At 37.6% G+C, this 18,782-nt stretch overlaps 2 protein-coding genes across 21 annotated transcripts in view; one reads left to right on the forward strand and one right to left on the reverse strand.

The window, feature by feature from the left end:
- The window catches only part of SCLT1 (sodium channel and clathrin linker 1), a 41,227-nt gene extending 30,869 nt beyond the window's left edge, over positions 1-10,358 (forward strand). For 6 of the 7 annotated variants that reach the window (XM_035548153.2, XM_035548170.2, XM_035548134.2 and 3 more), the window contains 3 exons: positions 5,183-5,261; positions 6,344-6,439; positions 10,209-10,358. In XM_035548153.2, coding sequence (XP_035404046.1) covers positions 5,183-5,261; positions 6,344-6,439; positions 10,209-10,271 — 238 coding nt within the window. In that variant the 3' untranslated portion in view covers positions 10,272-10,358. The remainder of the gene's footprint in view (positions 1-5,182; positions 5,262-6,343; positions 6,440-10,208) is intronic. The other variant, XM_035548143.2, reaches the window with a different exon arrangement.
- A 2,651-nt stretch (positions 10,359-13,009) lies between these two features.
- JADE1 (jade family PHD finger 1) overlaps positions 13,010-18,782 on the reverse strand; it is a 90,245-nt gene continuing 84,472 nt past the window's right edge. For all 14 annotated transcript variants that reach the window (XM_050710222.1, XM_050710225.1, XM_050710228.1 and 11 more), the window contains 2 exons: positions 17,272-17,389; positions 13,010-16,634 (listed from right to left, as the gene is read on the reverse strand). In XM_050710222.1, the coding sequence (XP_050566179.1) occupies positions 15,733-16,634; positions 17,272-17,389 (1,020 nt within the window). In that variant the 3' untranslated portion in view covers positions 13,010-15,732. The remainder of the gene's footprint in view (positions 16,635-17,271; positions 17,390-18,782) is intronic.

Genomic DNA, 18,782 nt, shown 5'->3' on the forward strand with positions numbered 1-18,782 from the left:
AATGTATCGGATTCATGTAAATGTATGGGCAAATGCAGAGATTGTGTTGGTGACATAGAATTTCAGTTTTTAACAAGAATTAGTACTCTTACAGCATAGTAATGTGCTTTACAAGTGCATGTTTTTCATGAAGTTATAAACTTCCTTAGAAAGTCATGCCCGTGTTAACTGGGGGGGCACATTACATAAAAGTACTTAACATTGCATTCACCAGAAGTTTGCTGTTAGTGCAGCTCTCAAGCCCTCACAGGCATTGAGTCAGTGTCTCATTTAGTGTAGGTGTTTCCCATTCCTTTGCCTTAAATTCATGATCTGTTGCTGGTTTTGGTCTCTCCTCATTACTTTCATTTTCCATGTGAAAGTGTCTGAAACATTTTGGCTTCTTTACTAATTTCCTGGCAACAGCTGCTTACTTTTCCATATTCTATGCTGCTCATTTGTTGTCTTTCAGTCTGTTGTGTTTTGTTTGCGAGGTGTAATGCATATACGTAAAGGAAACATTAAATAAATGTTTTTAAGAAACAAAGCAACATCAGAGAACATTAGTTGACTTTTAAATATTTTTTAATTGAAAAGTAAATTTTTCAAGCTCTAATAGTAGAGCAAAGTGATGATTTTTTAAATAGCATGAGAATCTAGTAGTTCAGTGAAAAAAATGTAGATAAAAATGTTGGTAAGTAAGTCAATACTTTTAAGCTTCGCTTAAAATTACTCAGTGCTTTCTTGGGCACTTGGGTCTCGGCATAAGTTAAACGCATAATCATTGCCTGTAAAACTGAATTTGGAATTCAAAACAGTGCTGAAACACTAGGCAATGAATTGAATACTTGTAGACTACATTCCACCATTTTATTCAGAAAAGTACAATATATTCTTCATAAATGAGACGAAATTTTCTTCTTTCTAAGCATCTTAAGATGTTGTACACTTTTAGAAGGATTTATTGGTAGTAGACCTTACCTTCATCTCATAATAAGGGAAAGGAACCAGGATTGCTTTGATATACTTGTGCCAAAAGGCAACCTTGAAGGTAACTAGGAAGGTCAGTGCTTCTTGCAGCATAGGTCATACTTCCAAATAAAAATGCTACTCTTGACAGCATGACTTGTGACTAGTCTTTACCCTTTTTATTCCTGCAAAGCATCTAGTCTTGCAGCCTATGAAATGAAGCTGTTCTGAGTCTTGATTGTATCAATTTTAGATGTACTATGAGTTTTAATGACATTTACTGAAATGAACTTAAACTACAGTAAGATAATGAAAAGGACGGCAGCTATGTACAATTATAAAATAGTCATTTTAGTGATTACTGTTAAAAGTTTTTAAAAAGAAGGTGGTACAGTGTTCATATTTAAAGATTAGTTGTCCAAAGGCTTTTGCTGGTGAATTTGTTTTTTCCTCTATATATGTATGTTAAAAAAATAATAATAATAATTTTGTCTGTCTTTATATATTTATGTATATATAAATACATATAAAAATCTCTTACCTTCAGAGTACTGGGGCTGCATTTTAGATTTGTGACCAAAACCATGTTGATAATGCAGTGATGCTTCAGCTATTGACGAACAATGCTTATGCAGTGCGAAAGCCACTGTTTCTCACGCTGCCACCCCAGTGAGTATGCTGGAGGTGGGCAAGAAGTAGAGAGGGGACGTAGTTGGGAAAGCTGGCCCAAACTGGCCAAGGTGATAAACCATTCATAATAATCTCATTCTCAGAAATAAAACTGGATGAAAGATTTTCCAAAGTAGCTGGGCGTTCCTCTGTTGGTGGTGAGTGATTGCTTTTGCTTTCTTTTCTTTCAGTTGCTAAACTCTTTTACCTGAACCCATGAGATTTTTCAGTTCCCTTCTAAATCTGTCCCCCATTCTGCTGGAGTCCATGTGTATAGGATTTTGTAAGAAATAGAGACAGCTTTTTTGTTTTTCATCACAGGATGTAGAGCTTACAGTTTTACAGCTGTAGATCACAACTCCAAGATCACTGTCAGTATGGCCATATTTTGGGGGGAATGGTACTGGCTAGAACTGTTCTTATTACCCTACAGCATTGAGAATAAGGCTATATAGTTATTCATATTTAATCTGAGAAGAATAAATGGCAGCAAAGATAGAAAATGAAACCACCAATACCAAGATAGTATTATGAAATTTATGAATGGAAGTAAACAAACCTCAGTAAGAAGAGAATGCAGTCTAGATCGAGAAGGTGTGAGAGAGAAAGTTCTGACAACAGAATTTAAGCAAAAACAGGGTAATCAAATTTGTAAGCAGTTACTAAAAGAAAATGCAAATGAAAGTCATTACACAAATTTTAAAGGGGGTGGGAGGGCAAATTATTCATTCATTGTTTAAAGTCCAGTGCTGGGCCTTGAGTGGGCTGTATTTATGCTAATGAGGTTAAACAAGGAAACAAAGAGGTCATAAGACAAGCTGTAATAGCTGGTTAATCCCTTCTAATTCACCTATTGGTATTTTTCATTCTTTTTAAGTTCTAACCCTGAGAATGAGGACAAAAGAATTGGGGTAAACTGAAATTTGGCCGGTAACCAGTGGCTACATGTACTCACTAAGCAGAATCCTCACCAGTGGTCAATACCAGGAGCACATTTTTGTTGAACATGATTCTGTTCTGGACCAGAGATCAGAACAAGATTCACAGAGAGAAGTGAAGTGTCATATTCAGTCAAATGATTGCATTATCCATAGAATGACCTTCAGTGCAGTATAACATGAAAACTGCAGATGGGAAGAATATGGATCTCATAACTTGAAAACTTTACAGGAAATTTACGGTTATGTCAACTTTGCAGTGAATATTACTTTGGTCTCTTAGACTCATGGTGATTGTTTAGTTAAGGTACAAATAAGCCTGAGTAGGGGTGGTAATGTATATACAATTCTGTTCTCTTCTTAGAAGAGAAAACTCTTAGAAGAGAAAACTTAGAAGAGAAAACTCTTCTTAGAAGAGAATAAACTGAATCTAAGAGAACGAACAGCACATAAGATAGTTTATAAACATTGGCTTAAATAATAAGAGTAAGTACTTCAAAAATGGCTTCCATGTAAAAAAATCATTTAAGTTAATTCAAAAATCTTAACTCTCTTCAAAGAAAAGTGTTAAATTTAAATACTAATACATAGTATGAAAAAATAGTAAATTTGTAATCTTAGCTATCTGCCGCTATTGTCTAGTAGTAAGGTATAACTTTTTGGAAAAAAAAAAACATTTGTTGTAAAATTAACCCATTATATTTGAGCAACTATACTGATTGTCATTTTAATTCACTAGAATTATAATCATCACTACTTTTAAAATGGAATTCTTGCCATATTGTTTTTAAATTTAAATAATGTGCTTAGCTTAAGTCATAACTTTCTTCGTACCTGATTGAAGCTATTTCGTGTGTCTTTGTTCCAGTTTCTGTTTCTGAAACATTTCTGTGTCAGAGTTAAGAATTTCTGACTCATCTGTAACCATGTGTGTTTATTGGAGTTCTCAGATTTATCTTTTCTATATTTGAAAAGAATCTACCTCTGAGGAATAATCTTTTTTTTTTTTTTTTGGTCTGTGTATGAAGTGTTGGCCAGAGCCACCTTCTCCTTCTCCCTACATCCTGTACAGTACACTGAGTGAATTGCACAGCATCTTGAGATGAAGAAGTTTCCTTCATTTCTAAAACATTATTCTGGCTGCACTTCTGTAATGTTTGGCAGCCATAACTGCTTATTTTAAGATGTTCATTAAAGAAAAAAATTAACAGGATGAGAGACAGCTGCAGGTACTGGCAGTATACAAAATTCATAATTAGTAAGAGTAACTGAAGCATATTATAGTATAACTCAACCAAAAAAACATCTGGCACATGCTATATTTGTCATAGGAGAGCTCCGCAGAATGTACTTGCTACAGCTGGTGAATTTATCTCCTGTCTGCCAAAATATTAAAAGCTCACCTTTTGTTTCCTACTCACTTAACAAAGACAATATGCCATAGAGACTGATTTGATTATTCAGCAGTTGGAGTTACCACTTAATTTTAATATTAAAATCTCATAATATGTATTAGGGGGAGGGTTAACAATCAGAACAAATCAACTGTCTATCCTGACAGCTGTCACATTTCCTTATACTTACAAGGTTAAACTGTTTCCTTTCAAAACATGTTCAGTGTGATGTAATTATAAAAATAATTTCTTGATATACAGCTGTACCTAAGCATACAAACTCCGTTTATGGTCTGTGCTACTAAGAATGCTAATTCCACACCACAGAACAAATAGGGGAGACTGATTGTTTTCACCGAGTAGGAATTCTTAATATTGAAAATTAATTTTTAGATCCTCTCCTTAAGATGACATAGCACTAGAGATGGTTTGTCACAATTTGATAGTTCTGTATTTTCACAGCCATTTTTACTAGTATAGTTAAACTTGACTATAAGCAGTTCACACATTGTAAGCTGTAGCTTTTGAATAGTTTATTTTGAAAAGTACGTATGAAAAGATGTGAATTGTGTGCAATTTTTGTATTGCTAACAAAATGATTTATAAAAACTGAACTTCAAGACAGTTTTCAAAAAACAGCTGTTCATTAGGACTCGTGTACTGAAAATGCCTCGTTTTGGTGCATAATATTAATTGCATTATTAATTAATATTAATTAATTTATCTTCACTACTATACAAAGTTAGGATCACTAAAACTCATGTGGTGTAATAGTAAAAAGACCACTTTGAAGAAGGGGACATATTCCTTCTGAAATGTTGCATTGTTGTCTGTCACACAAAGCACAGAAAGATTTGAGTTTTGTACTTCAAAGTATCTTCAAAAATGTCCATATTGAAGTCTGATTATAAAACACTAATTAGAATTTTAATCTAAGAATTAAATGCGCTGGGCAAATTCATAGTGTATTTGATAATATGCCTGTAAAATAAGATAAACAGCAGAAAAGCCCTGTAAATTGTTGAATGCTTGTGACAAAGTTCTTTTAATTCTAACACATTTCATTCCTCTGCCATTCCTCTGTAGTGCTTTTGAAATTAATCTGTTAAGAGCAACGCTGTAATTAAAAATATGCCACAAGCCCATACAATGCAAGAAACAGCCTTTGAGATCATGTTCTGATAACTGATGCACTACTTTGTGGTAATCAGCATCTTTTCTTCTGATTAATAGAAGTGAGCTGAGTCAACAAAAACTTCGTACCCAGGAGCTCATTTCTCAGCTGGAAATGGCAAATGAAAAGGTAATTGAGGTAAGATATTGACCGATACGACCACTCCTTTCAGTTACAACAGAATGCAGATACACTAGGATTTTAACAGAAACCCATTTAGATGAGTTATGTTTCTGGTTTAAAAAAAAAAAAAAAAAAAAAAGGATTTTTGACAGGAGTGGACATAGCTTGAAAACACCACTGTTTCTGCTGACTGTCGTGTTCAAATGACAGGAAGACAAATTAACTTTACTCTCAAATTATTAGGAAAGGTAGAGAGATCATCTCTCATGGTTAGTAATCTGGTAATTTTAGACAGTTCAGGAAATGTTTGTGAAGAAACTTAGGCCTATGCCTGCATATCTCTAAATAGGAGGGTGCATTGTGTTATGGATAATGCACCATATGCAGAGAGATCAATTTTTCAGCATACTATATGTATAGTAGAATGTACACTGTATGTGTACATATGCATACAGATAAAAGCATTATTCATTAAAAATTAAGGCCATGGCTGTTTTGGAATGTGCATTGTTCAATAATTAACGGTCACTTTAGAAAACAGCTACCCTGTCAGTCTGCTTCATAAATCTGGGATAATATCCAGTTCTGTCTAGGATGAATCCTTGTGTGTTGTTTTTTGTAGTGCTGTATTATTTAGAGGAGAAAAATGGGGCTAAGGTGGGAATAGATTTTTGAAACTAATGTTAAAGAATGGTAAAGAAAGGCTTTATACATACCATTTGATGAAGGGAACAGAAGGCAGCTGTAGCAAGATCAATATCATATGTATATTCTTTTTCCCTTTGAATATAGCTAAAATATTTATATTGTAAGGTAGTGCAAATTAAATTACCTGGATTGAAATGCCAGCTTTGTGTCTTACTTCAAACGGTGAAATGAATAAAACTTCCTCTGAAGATCGCTGTGATTGAAAAAGTGATAGGATGTCATACTTGAGCTGGAAACTGTCTATAATGTGTCAAAAGTGTGTCTTGAGTGTTATTATAGGTGGTAAACAGCTCCACTTAAGTTCCTCTTGCTTTAAGCTTTTCACTGCAATAGGTATGGATCCAGTAAAGAGAACTTTACATTTGTAACGCGGTACTTCGTTTCCACAGGATGAAAAATTAATGACGGAATATCGAGAATACATCAATAGGCTTCAAAGGCGACTAAGCCAGGCAGAACAGAGGGCAGCAACTGCATCACAAAAGGTACAAAACTATAACAGTTACCTAACTGCAGACAAAAATCTCATTGAATATTGCAAAACTACTCATTTCATGTTATTCCCAAGGCAGAGGTGATCTTCTATATTCAGTATTACTAATGTAATTTGAACAGCAATCTTGTATTTTGAATGTGTCATCACAAAACTGATGCATGTTTGATTAAATACTGCTTTCTGAGAGGATGCTTAACTGATGATGTAGATTTGTTTATGGAAACAAAATTGATGCGAATTACACTTGTGGTTCAAAGTGTGTGAATGAAGGTAGATGATTGTTTCCATATTCTGCTACATAGAAATGGCAGCAATTTTTAAAAAAAAAATCCTTAAATAATTTCAGCTCTTGTTTACATAAGCAGGCTTGTTTTTTTAGCTTGGTAACCTGCTGCAGCAGTTGCAAGTGATGGCTTCATGAAACAAAGAAGTACCTATCTCCTGGCGAGTCTGTCTGAGAACAGAGCATCACTTTGAAACAAAGCATGTCTTGAGTTGATGGCTAGAGAACAGCCTTTATAAAAATGTTAAGCAGCACAGCTGTTTTGTGGGTATTTTGTTTGGTGTGTTTTTTCGGCCAGTTCCCTGCTGTAATTCATTGCATGGCTGCATGAATAGCATGGGGAAATTTTGTGCAGTGAGTGCAGGACAGAACTGATGGTGTGGACCTGTTTAGTGTTCATCAAACTGCAACCTTGAGAACCTGGCATGTTGTGTGAACTTCAGAGGTTGTTAATTTCTTGTCTGCTCATCTGCATTTTCATTAGTCCAGTAGCAATAACCCCAAGGATTGTTGGAAAAGTACACACCCCTGCAGTTGTCATAGGTTACGTATAATAGATATAATTAAGTCCTGTGATGTCAAAAGTACTGAAAATTATGCAGACAGCATAAGAAATAACTTGGTTTTCTCCAGGCCATGGCAAGGGGGGAAGGCAGGGATGTTGTATGTAGCTCACTACCATAGTAAATATGCCTAGTACGTGTTTCAGTGATCTGAAAGCTTCAGACAAGTTGTGTCTATTAGAGCTATTCGTATTCCTAAGACCTCTTTGTGCATCATTGTAATTACTTAATGAGCTGAATTTTTGCAGCCTTCTTTTTCCAGTTCCCTTACAACTCAATTCCAACTTTGACCGGTACTCTTCAGTATTTTTGGACATAAGGGATATTGGGGGGAAAGGTGGAAAGGTATTGCTTATCTTCTGAGAGAATTTAGGCTATAGTTGTTTCAACCTTGCGCTACCTATAATTATTTATTTTCGCTGATGGACATCCCTTCAGCATTCTTTCCCCATGCTATTTGAGCTGTATGTCTTGAAGCAAATCCTATGGAGGGCTATCTATCGGGTTCACTTGTTTGCCAAGCAAATCTGTTGCTCAAGTTGGTCTCCTATTAAAAGATGATCCTTTTGCCTCCTAATTTTATTTAGTGACTTAGGAAACACTATTTGCTTTTTAATGTGGGTGACCCTGCATGAGTTGCAGAGAGGAAACGTTTGGTTGATCTAAATTGTCCAGTTAAGACAAATAGCTTTTTTTTTTTTTTCCAACAACAGTGAATAAACGGGCATCGCTGCCAAGCTGTCATAACATAAGTTATGTTTCCTGGCTGGAAATGCTCCCTGCCACAACAAGGTCTATATCCAGTTGGTAAAAATTTGCTCTGGAAGACCGATTTTTATTTTTATTTTTATTTTTTTTAACTTCCTGTTTGTTACATGGATCTGTTCAGCTCGAATAGTTCTGATATGCTCTCTGCCTTAAAAAAACACGGTCATACACCTTTCAAGGGAATACATTCCTGGACTTAGTTACCCATATAGGAAGAGGTCCTGCTGCTCCAGGAAACACTGGTAACTAACAGTTCTGCACCAGTGTCCCTGAAAGGTAACAAATATTTGACAAGATGTTTATCAGCTGTATTGTTGTTCAGATCTTGCTGATAGTCTTCAGAACTGCCTTGCCCCTCCTCAGGCTTGTCAGAGGTTACTGCTGGCAGGCAGGACTTCATGTAGTGACTGAAGTGTCGGTGAAGCTCCAACGACTGGAATCAGCTTGTTGCAGAAGCAAGTTAGCTAGAGAAAATCTGCTCGTGTTTGTGAAGCATCATGGAATTGACTTGGCTGTGTGATTCATTGACCAGTTTGGTAAAACAGTTTATGCTGACTGATGTTAAATTTGTAACTCTTTCAAAGTAGTGATAATTACTTTCCTCACAATTTGTGTGCTTTGAGAGATGGATCTGGTATGGATGGCATCATCATCTCTCCTTTCACTGCTATAGGTTGAGGTAACTGACATGTAGTTGTTTCAGTTTTCCCATGAGAGATTTTGAAAGTATTTGAAAGATGCTAGATGTCCATGTGGTATATATGTATGTCTTCAGTAGGGCCTGCAGCAATTACAGCCACAGTTCCTGTATGGTAATAAACCATTCTCTTCACACGTTTTAAGCCTTGCAGTAAAATTAGACATGTAAACCTGGATGATCAGGTGGCATCTCAGTAAAGTACTACAGCATAAAAATATTTAGTAGTGGGCACAATTGGTATGTCATACCAATCAAAGGGCATATCATGATGGATGTTCAACGGGACTGGGACCTGGATGTGATAGCATCACAAGAAAGAAACCTACGAGAAATAGCAGCACTGATTTTTCCACTCAAAGGGAACAGCCTCATAGTATATTTGTATATGCAAGCAAAATACTGCTAATGAAATTAAATGTAGCATTACCTTTATTCTGCTGAGATTTTGTCAGTACACTGAATTTCTACAGGGGAAGAAGGCTACCTTGGAAGGTAACTAACCCCTACATGTTGTAGGGGTTACTATAAAGGTAAGGGACTTACCACAGAAGACTAAGGACTGGCTGTGGTGGTTGGTTGATTTAGGACTGTGCTTAAAGGGGTGGTTCCATGTTGGTTCCCCTCTCTCTGAAGAAACAAAGCTTGTGCCATGTAAAAAGAGTGCCACAAAGCTATTTCCAGAGACACAGTACAAACCAGAAATATTTGTTGATGTAGGTTAAAGTCTAATACTCCAGTTTCCCACCTTTTTCTTTCTTTTGATATCAATGTTATTTCAAGTCACTGTTGCACGGTCATGGTGTATGTCACAGAGCATTCCCACAAAGTGCTGACTTGGCCTTTCTGAAGAACAGGTAGGTGGAGGCAAGGCAGGAGGGGGCTCCTTAAAGGTATTAAGGAGACGAAAGTAAGGCACAAGTAGGGTCGTCAGATAGATTTTTGGCTCACTGCTGGATAGGGGATTGTAGGCTGGAGCTTTTTGCCCTCTAAGCCAAAGGTGACTGTTTCTCAGTGGTGCGTTATTGTGCACTATAGCTTGTGTGGTATTTTAATAGGAGAGATGATTATGAAGAAATAATATATTAAAATTATCAGTGGTTATTCAATGACTATAAATCTTAGCTTATTATTAAATAATAGTAATTCAGTGAAAAAGCATTAAAAATGCAGGATAATGTTTGCATAGGCTTAAAATGTGTGTATTCTATAAAAATGTCTTTAAGTGTACTACCTAATCTTTCATCATCTGTAATTCGTTGGGATCTGAAATAAGATACAAGCAGTAATCATCTACAAAATGCATAGTAAATTCTTCTGTTTACCCCAAATACCAACTTAACTAAGCTTGTTCCCTCTCCGTGACGTTTTCCATATTGAATCTGTACTGTAACTTAGATCTTAAAAAAAAATTTATAGGAAGCTATCTGTTTGTTTTTAATTACAGCTCAGCGTCATAACTTCACAGAAGAAAAAAGCTGCTTCGCTAAAGGAACTGGAAAACATTTAAAAAGATGTATTGTTCATTCACACCATGTTGGAGTTAAGAAGATTGCTGGTGAAATCTTGTATTGGAGCACTAAAAGCAAATGCATAGCAAGGCTTGTAAAACTTTGTATAAACATTTTCTGTTTTACTCAGGTAAGAAGGAAGGGTGGATGAAGATCCTGTCTGTATGAGTAGTAAAGATAGGAAGAAGACTGCAAAATGATGTAATTAAAGTCCTTTAATGTAGCAGATGAAACAATCTGATACAGTGCTGTGGCATATTGGTCAGTTTTGGTCTTAAAAAAAAAAAAATACCAGCTATGTCCAACTACAGAATTGTTTACAGGGAATAGATGTCATTACACTGAAATTCTTAAGCGGCTTTTTTCGCATACTGTTGATACCTATTTTTTGGTTTTTGATAGTGCAGTAACTTGGGAACATTTTGAAAATCTTTTACGAGTTGTAGTAAGACACCAATTACATCATGAATGTCAAACAATTGCTGTTTTTATGGTAGGTGTTGTAACTGGAAATGCCTCCGTTGCCTTCCATTTTTAAGAATTCACTTCAGTTTGTTGTGATGTCCCTGGGAAACAGTTAATAAATAAAGTTATTTATTTATGGTTATTCTTACAGCTAGTTTTTAAGGACCATAATCTTTATTCAGTTGTGCTTTTTTTTTTTTCCCCTCTCCCCTAATTACAACTTTGCAATCGTTCCTTGCTTTTGTGTTGACATGCTGTCTTGGGTTGTATATGGCTGGGAACCTCAGTTCTCTTGTACTTGAATTTGCGCAAGGGTGATCATCCAGCTTTTACGCACTATTACATAGTGTGTTTGAATTCTACAGATGCCAGTACATGGCAATCCTCTTGTGTACAAGTTTTTCTTTGATAGATGAGAAGCTTCATACATATTATCCTCAAATTCTAGCTGAACTGTTTTCTCTTTCAGTGTATATTATAAACGTGATACGTGTAACTAATTTTGAAGTGCTGTTATTTTGAACTAAAGTAATTTAATTTCTTGTCGTCCCTTTTAAATGTGAAGAGTGTAATTCTGTTTTATGGCTTCTAATTCAGTTGATGGATAATGCTTACCCTGCTTACCTAGTGCTTGCTGAAATGCATTGTTTTGGGATAACGAAGATCATGTGTCTATCGTAGTGGATCTTCATTGCGTTTGTGTTTTAGAGGACAGATGGGGGTTGATCGCCATGTGGAAATATCTTTGTGGCATCTCCAGAAAAGCATGCTAGTCTGTTAGAGTCTGTAAGATGGAAGCAACCTCAAGGAAAAATTCTGATTACCTCAGAGGAAGTTACTACTTCTATAGCTGCACACACTTCTTTGCTCATGCTTTTGCAGTCTGATATATGCCTGCATCCACCGTAATCTGTAATTTTGCTAAGACTTCAAACATTTTTAAAGCAAATGGATATATTGTCATGAAACTCCAGACAGCTGTTGCAGTGGGATTTTCATCAACCATGTATACGATATAGAGGGAGGTAAGTACCAGGCACCTTAACTTTCATTTGCGTAATGTGCATCTGAGATGCTGACAGACAACCTGGAAGATTTTGTGTGAGCTATGAATCCCAGTCGCTCCTTAAGGGATGCTCTGTGAGGTGAAACCTGGCTGAAATTGGCAGATAATTGTGTGGTTTTAAGCAACAGTATTTTTGTTCCTTTGTTTCTGGAGGCACAGGACTTTGTTAGCTTTTAATGGTGGGTAGTACTCATTTTAGCTTTTGGTGAAGCTCTTGTGTAAGGGTTATTTGCTGGAGTATGAATTACAACAACATAAGCATGTGAGAGTAAAGTTAAGGGGCATCAGAGCAGTCATGGCAGATGAAACTGGAAAGAATCAGATTCTCTCTTTGATCTGTCTGCCTAGTTCTCTGAGCAGCTAAAAATTGGCCAGATAGGAAGGGGAGTGTGGTCTAAGTTTAGCTCATCATCCACCTCCTCCGCTTCATTCAGTTTGGCTTCCTCAAGGGGTCTTCTGGCACATCGCCCACAACGGCTGTTCAGAGAAAAGGCACTTGCTGAAAGTCGAGATTTGGGGCTTGCAATTTAGGTAAGTTTTTGGTCTTTCCTTGTGATACCAGATTATTTAATGGAGTCAAAGAGTGGTCTTTGCAAACATGTCTTGCCTGTTTTACATTTATGTATTTCTTGTCATACGTCTTTGAAGAGTCTGGGTTTCCCCTGCCTTCCTTTCCCGCCCTAACGCTAGTTCATGACTGTTTTAAAGATGCTCTAGTGTGATGCTATGCTTGCCATTACGTAAAAAGTGCTATAGCAACTAGCATCGTCTTGCATTGCTTTAGTACAGGCAGTTGGTGGGGTGTCTGTACATTCAGCCTGCTTATCTTGCAGAGTTAACAGCTAAGAAACCTCACTTATCCTTCCAGTGGAACATGAACGAAGATTTTGGACTTCGGAAGGACATCGTATATCAAAGAATTTAAATTCTTGGAAGTAAGTAACATGTCTTTGAAGATACCAAGAAAAAAGTAAGCATGCAATTTGCTGTTGTGATTGGGTAGGCACAGCTGTCAGTAATGAAGCCCTATCCTATTCCTAAACAAAATCTTTTCTCTTGCAACCTTAGCATGCATTTTGATAGCTGCAGTGATCCAAATTAAATGCCTCTTGTAACCATGAAAGTTGTTGAAATCATCGCAGTTAAGTGTTTATGTGAAAACCCAAACAATTACTGTGAACTGTAAAACACTGCTGCAAACATATTGCAAAAATGTACAGCATTTATTCACATACAGACAAAAAGGCACAATTCTACTGAATATTTTAACAAAAAATACAGCTGTCTTCAACTAGGTCTTTATAAATACTTCAAAAAAGGGGGAAAATAAATACAGGACTGGGCCATGTAATATAAAATAGTCATCTCTACATATACTTTTTATTTCTATCTGTTTCTCTTCATGCACCTTTTTTTTAATTAATTTCAGCTGAATGGACACCAAAGCTAGGCACATAGTGAAAAATCTTCTGTACAAGGTTTTACAAATGTAATGACAAATTTTTCAATTTTCTGAAATTAAGATTTGTACACAACACGTATAACCCTTCATTTAGATTTGTGTGAGTTCATAACCTAACAAATGGCATTCCAGGCAACTTTACAAAAAGTTCAACTAGCCTACAGTTTGACATAATACACCAATCATAATCAAAGATTTCTTGGTCAGTCTGCACAAGGAAAGGTAATGCTCAGAAACAGAAATTAAGAAAATGGTCTATCCCAATAGAACAGAGGGCATGGGTTTGTATTATCACTGCTGCTTACGACACCTCTTTGTTGAGCGCTAAGCATGGGAGACAAAACTATCCTACAGAGCTGGTCACACTGCAGTCATCTTACAGCTTTTTGTAATTGGGGTGGGGGGAAAAGAGTTTTTTTGGTTTTGGTTCAGCATAACTTGAAACGTTAGAAAGCTTATTAACCTAAACATCAGGGAGCAGAACAGGTAAGGCATTAATTCTGCACAATGTTAGCATTCATAATAGTGCAAATTAATAAGGTACCTCTTTCAAATCGGTGTGAGGTTAACTGTTTACTTAGAATCAAAATTTAGATTATTCCATCTATGGCTTGACAAACAATTCCTTACATGGTCGTGAGCTTCTTACAGAAAATAGCAATGCCTGCCTTGAAAATGTTGCTGTATGTCGAGTAGAACTACCTGCACTTACCTTTTGTCTGTCGGTTGCTTTTTGATCAGGTAAATGCTTTCATTTTATCACATCCCAAGAGCAACTACATAGTTTCATGTTCACCACTGCCCTGTTTAATTTTAACCTACGTGTGTCGTGAGGTCAATCCAACTTCTTGGGTCCAGCAATGGTATTTTAGAAGTATGCCATGTTAAACAAAATATCCTTTTCTCACCATCACCCCAAAAAGTATCAAAAGGTCAAGACTTAAAACTTTTAAAACACAAATGATAGGGACGCATTCTGTCGAAATGTTTAAGTAAGCAGTAACTTGCATAGCAAGATGGGGTGTTAATAAGCCTTTTTTGATTGAATCCTCTGGAAGACTCATTTATGGCAGAGTTCTACTGTATTTTAAAATTTTCCCTGCTCAAGACGGAAGGGTCTAACATTAAAATGTAAGTGAACGTGGCAATGGCAGGCTAGGAGTGGAAAATAATGGGATTTTGTTCTTTACGCCTGTATTTCTGTAGCACATTGCCTGCTTAAACTTCCTTTTAACCAATGCATACCTGACTTAAATCTATGCAGAATTCCAAATTGACAGGCTTCTAACAATCCAGTTACATGTGCACTCAGTACAAAAAAGTACAATAATGAAATATTAATATTATTGCTCATAGCTTACTAGTTATTGCCATTTGCAATTATTAAAAAAAAGTATGCATGAGTTCCCTCTTCCATCAAATCTAGTCCAGAATAGAATACTTTTTTCTTCATTTGACTGTAAAGAGCTAATCACAATTTATTGCCTTTCCATTTTATTTAAAAATATATATTTATGTCCATTTTAAAGTAACCCTTTAGTGTCATAAGCTTGGCTTTCCCAGTACATACCATTAGTAGTGCATACGTGGTGGGCTTTGGGAAATCCTAATGACTAGTGCCTTAGAATATTTTTTCTTAAATTGTCAATGTATTCCAGGAGGCAGGTGACTGACTAAATGCTGCAGGTTATGCCAGAGGGCCCAGGAACCCACAAGCCTGCCCCCCTTCTCAGAACTAAGCCACACACTCAGCCTGAGTACCTTGAAGCTGTTGCAGTGTGTGGCAGCTGTAGCCCTGACCTGTCCCTTCCTTTTTCTCCAGTGTAACACCCCGGTTAAGTCTGGTTATCTCGCAGACCCAGCTGTACCTAGACTGGAGCTTGCGGAGGGTTTTTGGCTGCCACCTATTCTCAGAGTGCAACAAAAACATTCTGCAAATGGAGGACAAAGACCTACCACCAATCCAAGGCAAGTGACCATTTGTAAGGGGGTGTAGCAGTGCAATATGGTTACATAAATAACCATCTTTGATTCAATACACACACTAGTTAAATTAAGAGCTTGTGCTTTTCTGGAAAGCAGGGGAAGGTAAGAGAATTGTAACAGTGTTGTTTTGCTAAAAGGGATGAATGCAGCCTACTTCCCCCTACCCACCCTAGCCCCCTAAATGTTTCTGTGAGTTACTTTAGTGTTCATCACCAAATCCTGGTTTAGTAGTGATGTCATTTCTCTGCTTGCCCGGAAAGGTTGCAAATAAAGGAGATAGAAACTTGTCACAGAATGAGTTGGGGAGCAAACAAATCCAGCTTTAAGAGTATGTAAACATGTTTATACAGCTTGGGAATAATGGGTTATCAATTTGTCAGTCCGTAGTCACGTCTAAGAACTCTCCCCTCTCACACCAATAAATAAAGTGAAGTTGGCTTGTAGGCAGTGACTCTACTGACCATGGTGCCGCGCTGCCCCGTCAGGATGCCAGGATGCTTCTCCTAATAATGTCCGTCCTCCTGCTGATAGAGCTGTTTGGACTGAGCCTCTGCTGTCTGCATTTTTTTTCAGCCACTTCAGTTTCTGAGTCGCTCATTTCCGCATCAGGGACGTACCCATCATTCTCGCTGTCAGGCTTTAGCTTGCTTTTTGCCCTGTCCTTCGGTGAAACTCTGCCCATACCCAGATAGGGGTAGCTGGAGTTCTGGCGGCATGTCTCCTCTGGGCTCTCGCCCTGCTGCTGCCTCTCCCCCTTCTTTGGAATTCGGAATCCGCCCCAGTTTTTCACTGGGCTCGTGGGCGTCGTAGGCACTTTAACTACTGTCTGATTAGAGTTTACTTTGACAAGACCCCCATTGCATTTAGGCACTATATCTCTCCGTGTGCCAGGTGCTGACCTACCACTGGAGTGGTTCACAGCCCTTTTGTTTTCTGATTGCCTCTGAGAGAGTTCTGTGGGTCTCAGTGGTTTGTGGTTGTGTTTGGAAGTTTTTTCCTTTAGTTCTGCCTTGATTACCTCGCATTGTGGATGATTGTCTCTTCTTTTTCTGTGGTCTGGCATAACTATGCCGTTTTTCTGCTGTGCTGATACAATCCGTGTTTCTGCAAAGGTCTTGTCAAAATTTAAAAAGCTACCTGGAGCCACGCCACCTTCCCTCTGGCTGGGCTGCCTCAGCATGGACTTGCTGTCATTCCCAGAGCTATTTCTTACTCTGTCTCTCTTGTGTGGTTTTTTCAAAGTGTGTGTTAGAGATGTGCCCATTTGTTTCCTGAAGAACGCAGAATGCCATTTTAAATCCTCTATCTTAGGGGCGTCGGGACCCAAAGATGGACTATTGAACAACACCACGTTTTCCATTGAGGAGAATGAGGAAGGCACACCTAAATGTAAACACACTGGGTTAGAGTCAAGGAGTCCATGTCTGGGCAAACATAACTTTTGATTTGTACTTATTTAACTCCATTCTTCAGTGTAAGTGGGTGTTTGGTTGCCTACCCAGCATCTTTACACCATGACTGTGTGGCTATTTCCTGGTCTACTAGTTAATATGGTAACTTTGAAATTGCTCCTCTAGGAGAAAAGACTACTGTCAGTGAGATTACACAGAAAAAAGTATGTTGTTACAAAGAAACATGTACTAAATACTAATGCGGTGGCACTGATAAAGCACAAACCTACTAGACAGCATATGGCACTTGAATGTAAGTCACGGTCTCTCTGTCATAGAAGGAGCCATTAAGGGCTCGCAGCAGACAGGACTTGAAGCAGCAAGCCGCTCCGAACCCCATTGGTAAAACTGCAAACATACCGGTTTCTATAGCAGCGTGCCCACCATTAGCGCTATGCAAGTTCTCATTTTTTAATTCCAGTCTGCCAATGTCTGGGGGACTACACGAGATTTTAATAAGAATAAATGAGGTCCTGCTTGTCCTTCAAAATTAGTCATTAGTCTCTAGCCAAACCTTTCAATGCTTGTGCCTGTGGTGGTGTGTGAGAAAGATAAACGCTGAAGCATACCTGAAACTCTTTCTTGTTCCAACTGCTTTGCGTAGATGTTAAATATCTGTTCTTGAACTTTGCAAACAGATCTCTTGATTTTCTCCCTTCGGGTCACCATGTAAGTGAGATTACGCACCTAGAAGGCATCAAGTTGATGAGTTTTGAAGGAATCGTGTTTCTATAATGTTGTAACTCTGTGGTTCAAATTAATTCAGCTTAAGTACCATACACCATTTTAACAAGATACATATATACATATATTTAAATTTAACCTTCTTCAACATATCTCTTACAAGACTATCTTAAATACCATTTAATTGACAACTTAGTCTATCAGATTTTGGAGGTTCACAGTGCAGAAGTAAATTCTATGAACACTTGTATCATATGTATATAGGGGTGTGTGTGTATATATATATATATACACACACATACAGATCTAGAGAAATGCTGGAAATGCTTAAATATGTTCAGTACTATATAGCCCAGCACCACTTGTTCCCTATTGTTTGAGACCCAACAAGAAATAATAGTATGAAAATGTGGAGGCCTATTCACTGGTACCATTCTTTTTATTGACCCTGCCATTGTATGGTAATTGTTAAAAATGAAGGCAGGCCAGTCCATCCATGCCATGGCACAGGGGAGGCGGCAGGGACTGAAAACAGCAAAATGTTTATTTTGACAGTGGCTAGTTTTTCAGAAGAAAACTACATCTCTGGTCTTAAAATGTGACTTTCTAATCTAGCAGCAGCGTAAGAACTTACTTTCACAACCATCACTCTCAGAGCTTAACAGTAGTGATGGGGATCACTGAGGAGTTTATGGGGTTGTTCTCAAGGCTCCTCTCTCAACTTAGTGTAGCTACACATGGTAAAAGGAGCACTGTTGATCAGAGCCTTAGGGGCTGATCTCAAATCCGCTAAGGAGGAGATGCACTTTAATGCATGTTGAGGGTCTCCTGTATTAGGCTCCCAGTCCTGGCCCAGACAGCACTTCAGGTATTCAGTAGCTGTCATTACTTCGTGGATTTGAATTGGAAGGCATTCGTCTAGCCTGTTACCCTTCCTGGTACAGTCCACGGCCTTTTGTTCTCTTCCTTGTCTGATCCGAGCCGCAGAACAAAGACACATCTTGTCCACAAAATTACCTGTTTTATTAGGTGAACTGGATGACACCATTTAGAAATGTTTCTAGATGGATGACACTGTCACTAATGTAATTCATAATGAAGTCTAACAGACAACCTGAAGAAGAGCAAAAAAATAGGCCCTTTTTTTTTGAGCATCCAAGTTCTCTTTGATGTACGTATCAGTGAGAACAATAGAGTAGTAAAATATTAAAAACGGTGCTAGAACGATGTATCCTGTTTTGACACCATACTTTAAAAACAGGAAGGATACATACACAATCGTTTAAGACCCAGAGAACATAGTGACAAACTCCACTTGTTTAACTGATCAAAGGGAAGAATAGAAGAGATCTTGAACACGCTGAACAGAAAACAAAATACACAAGGCAACAGCGAT

This window comes from Cygnus atratus, chromosome 4 (assembly GCF_013377495.2).
Source record: "Cygnus atratus isolate AKBS03 ecotype Queensland, Australia chromosome 4, CAtr_DNAZoo_HiC_assembly, whole genome shotgun sequence".
In the NCBI taxonomy this organism is placed as follows: domain Eukaryota; kingdom Metazoa; phylum Chordata; class Aves; order Anseriformes; family Anatidae; genus Cygnus; species Cygnus atratus.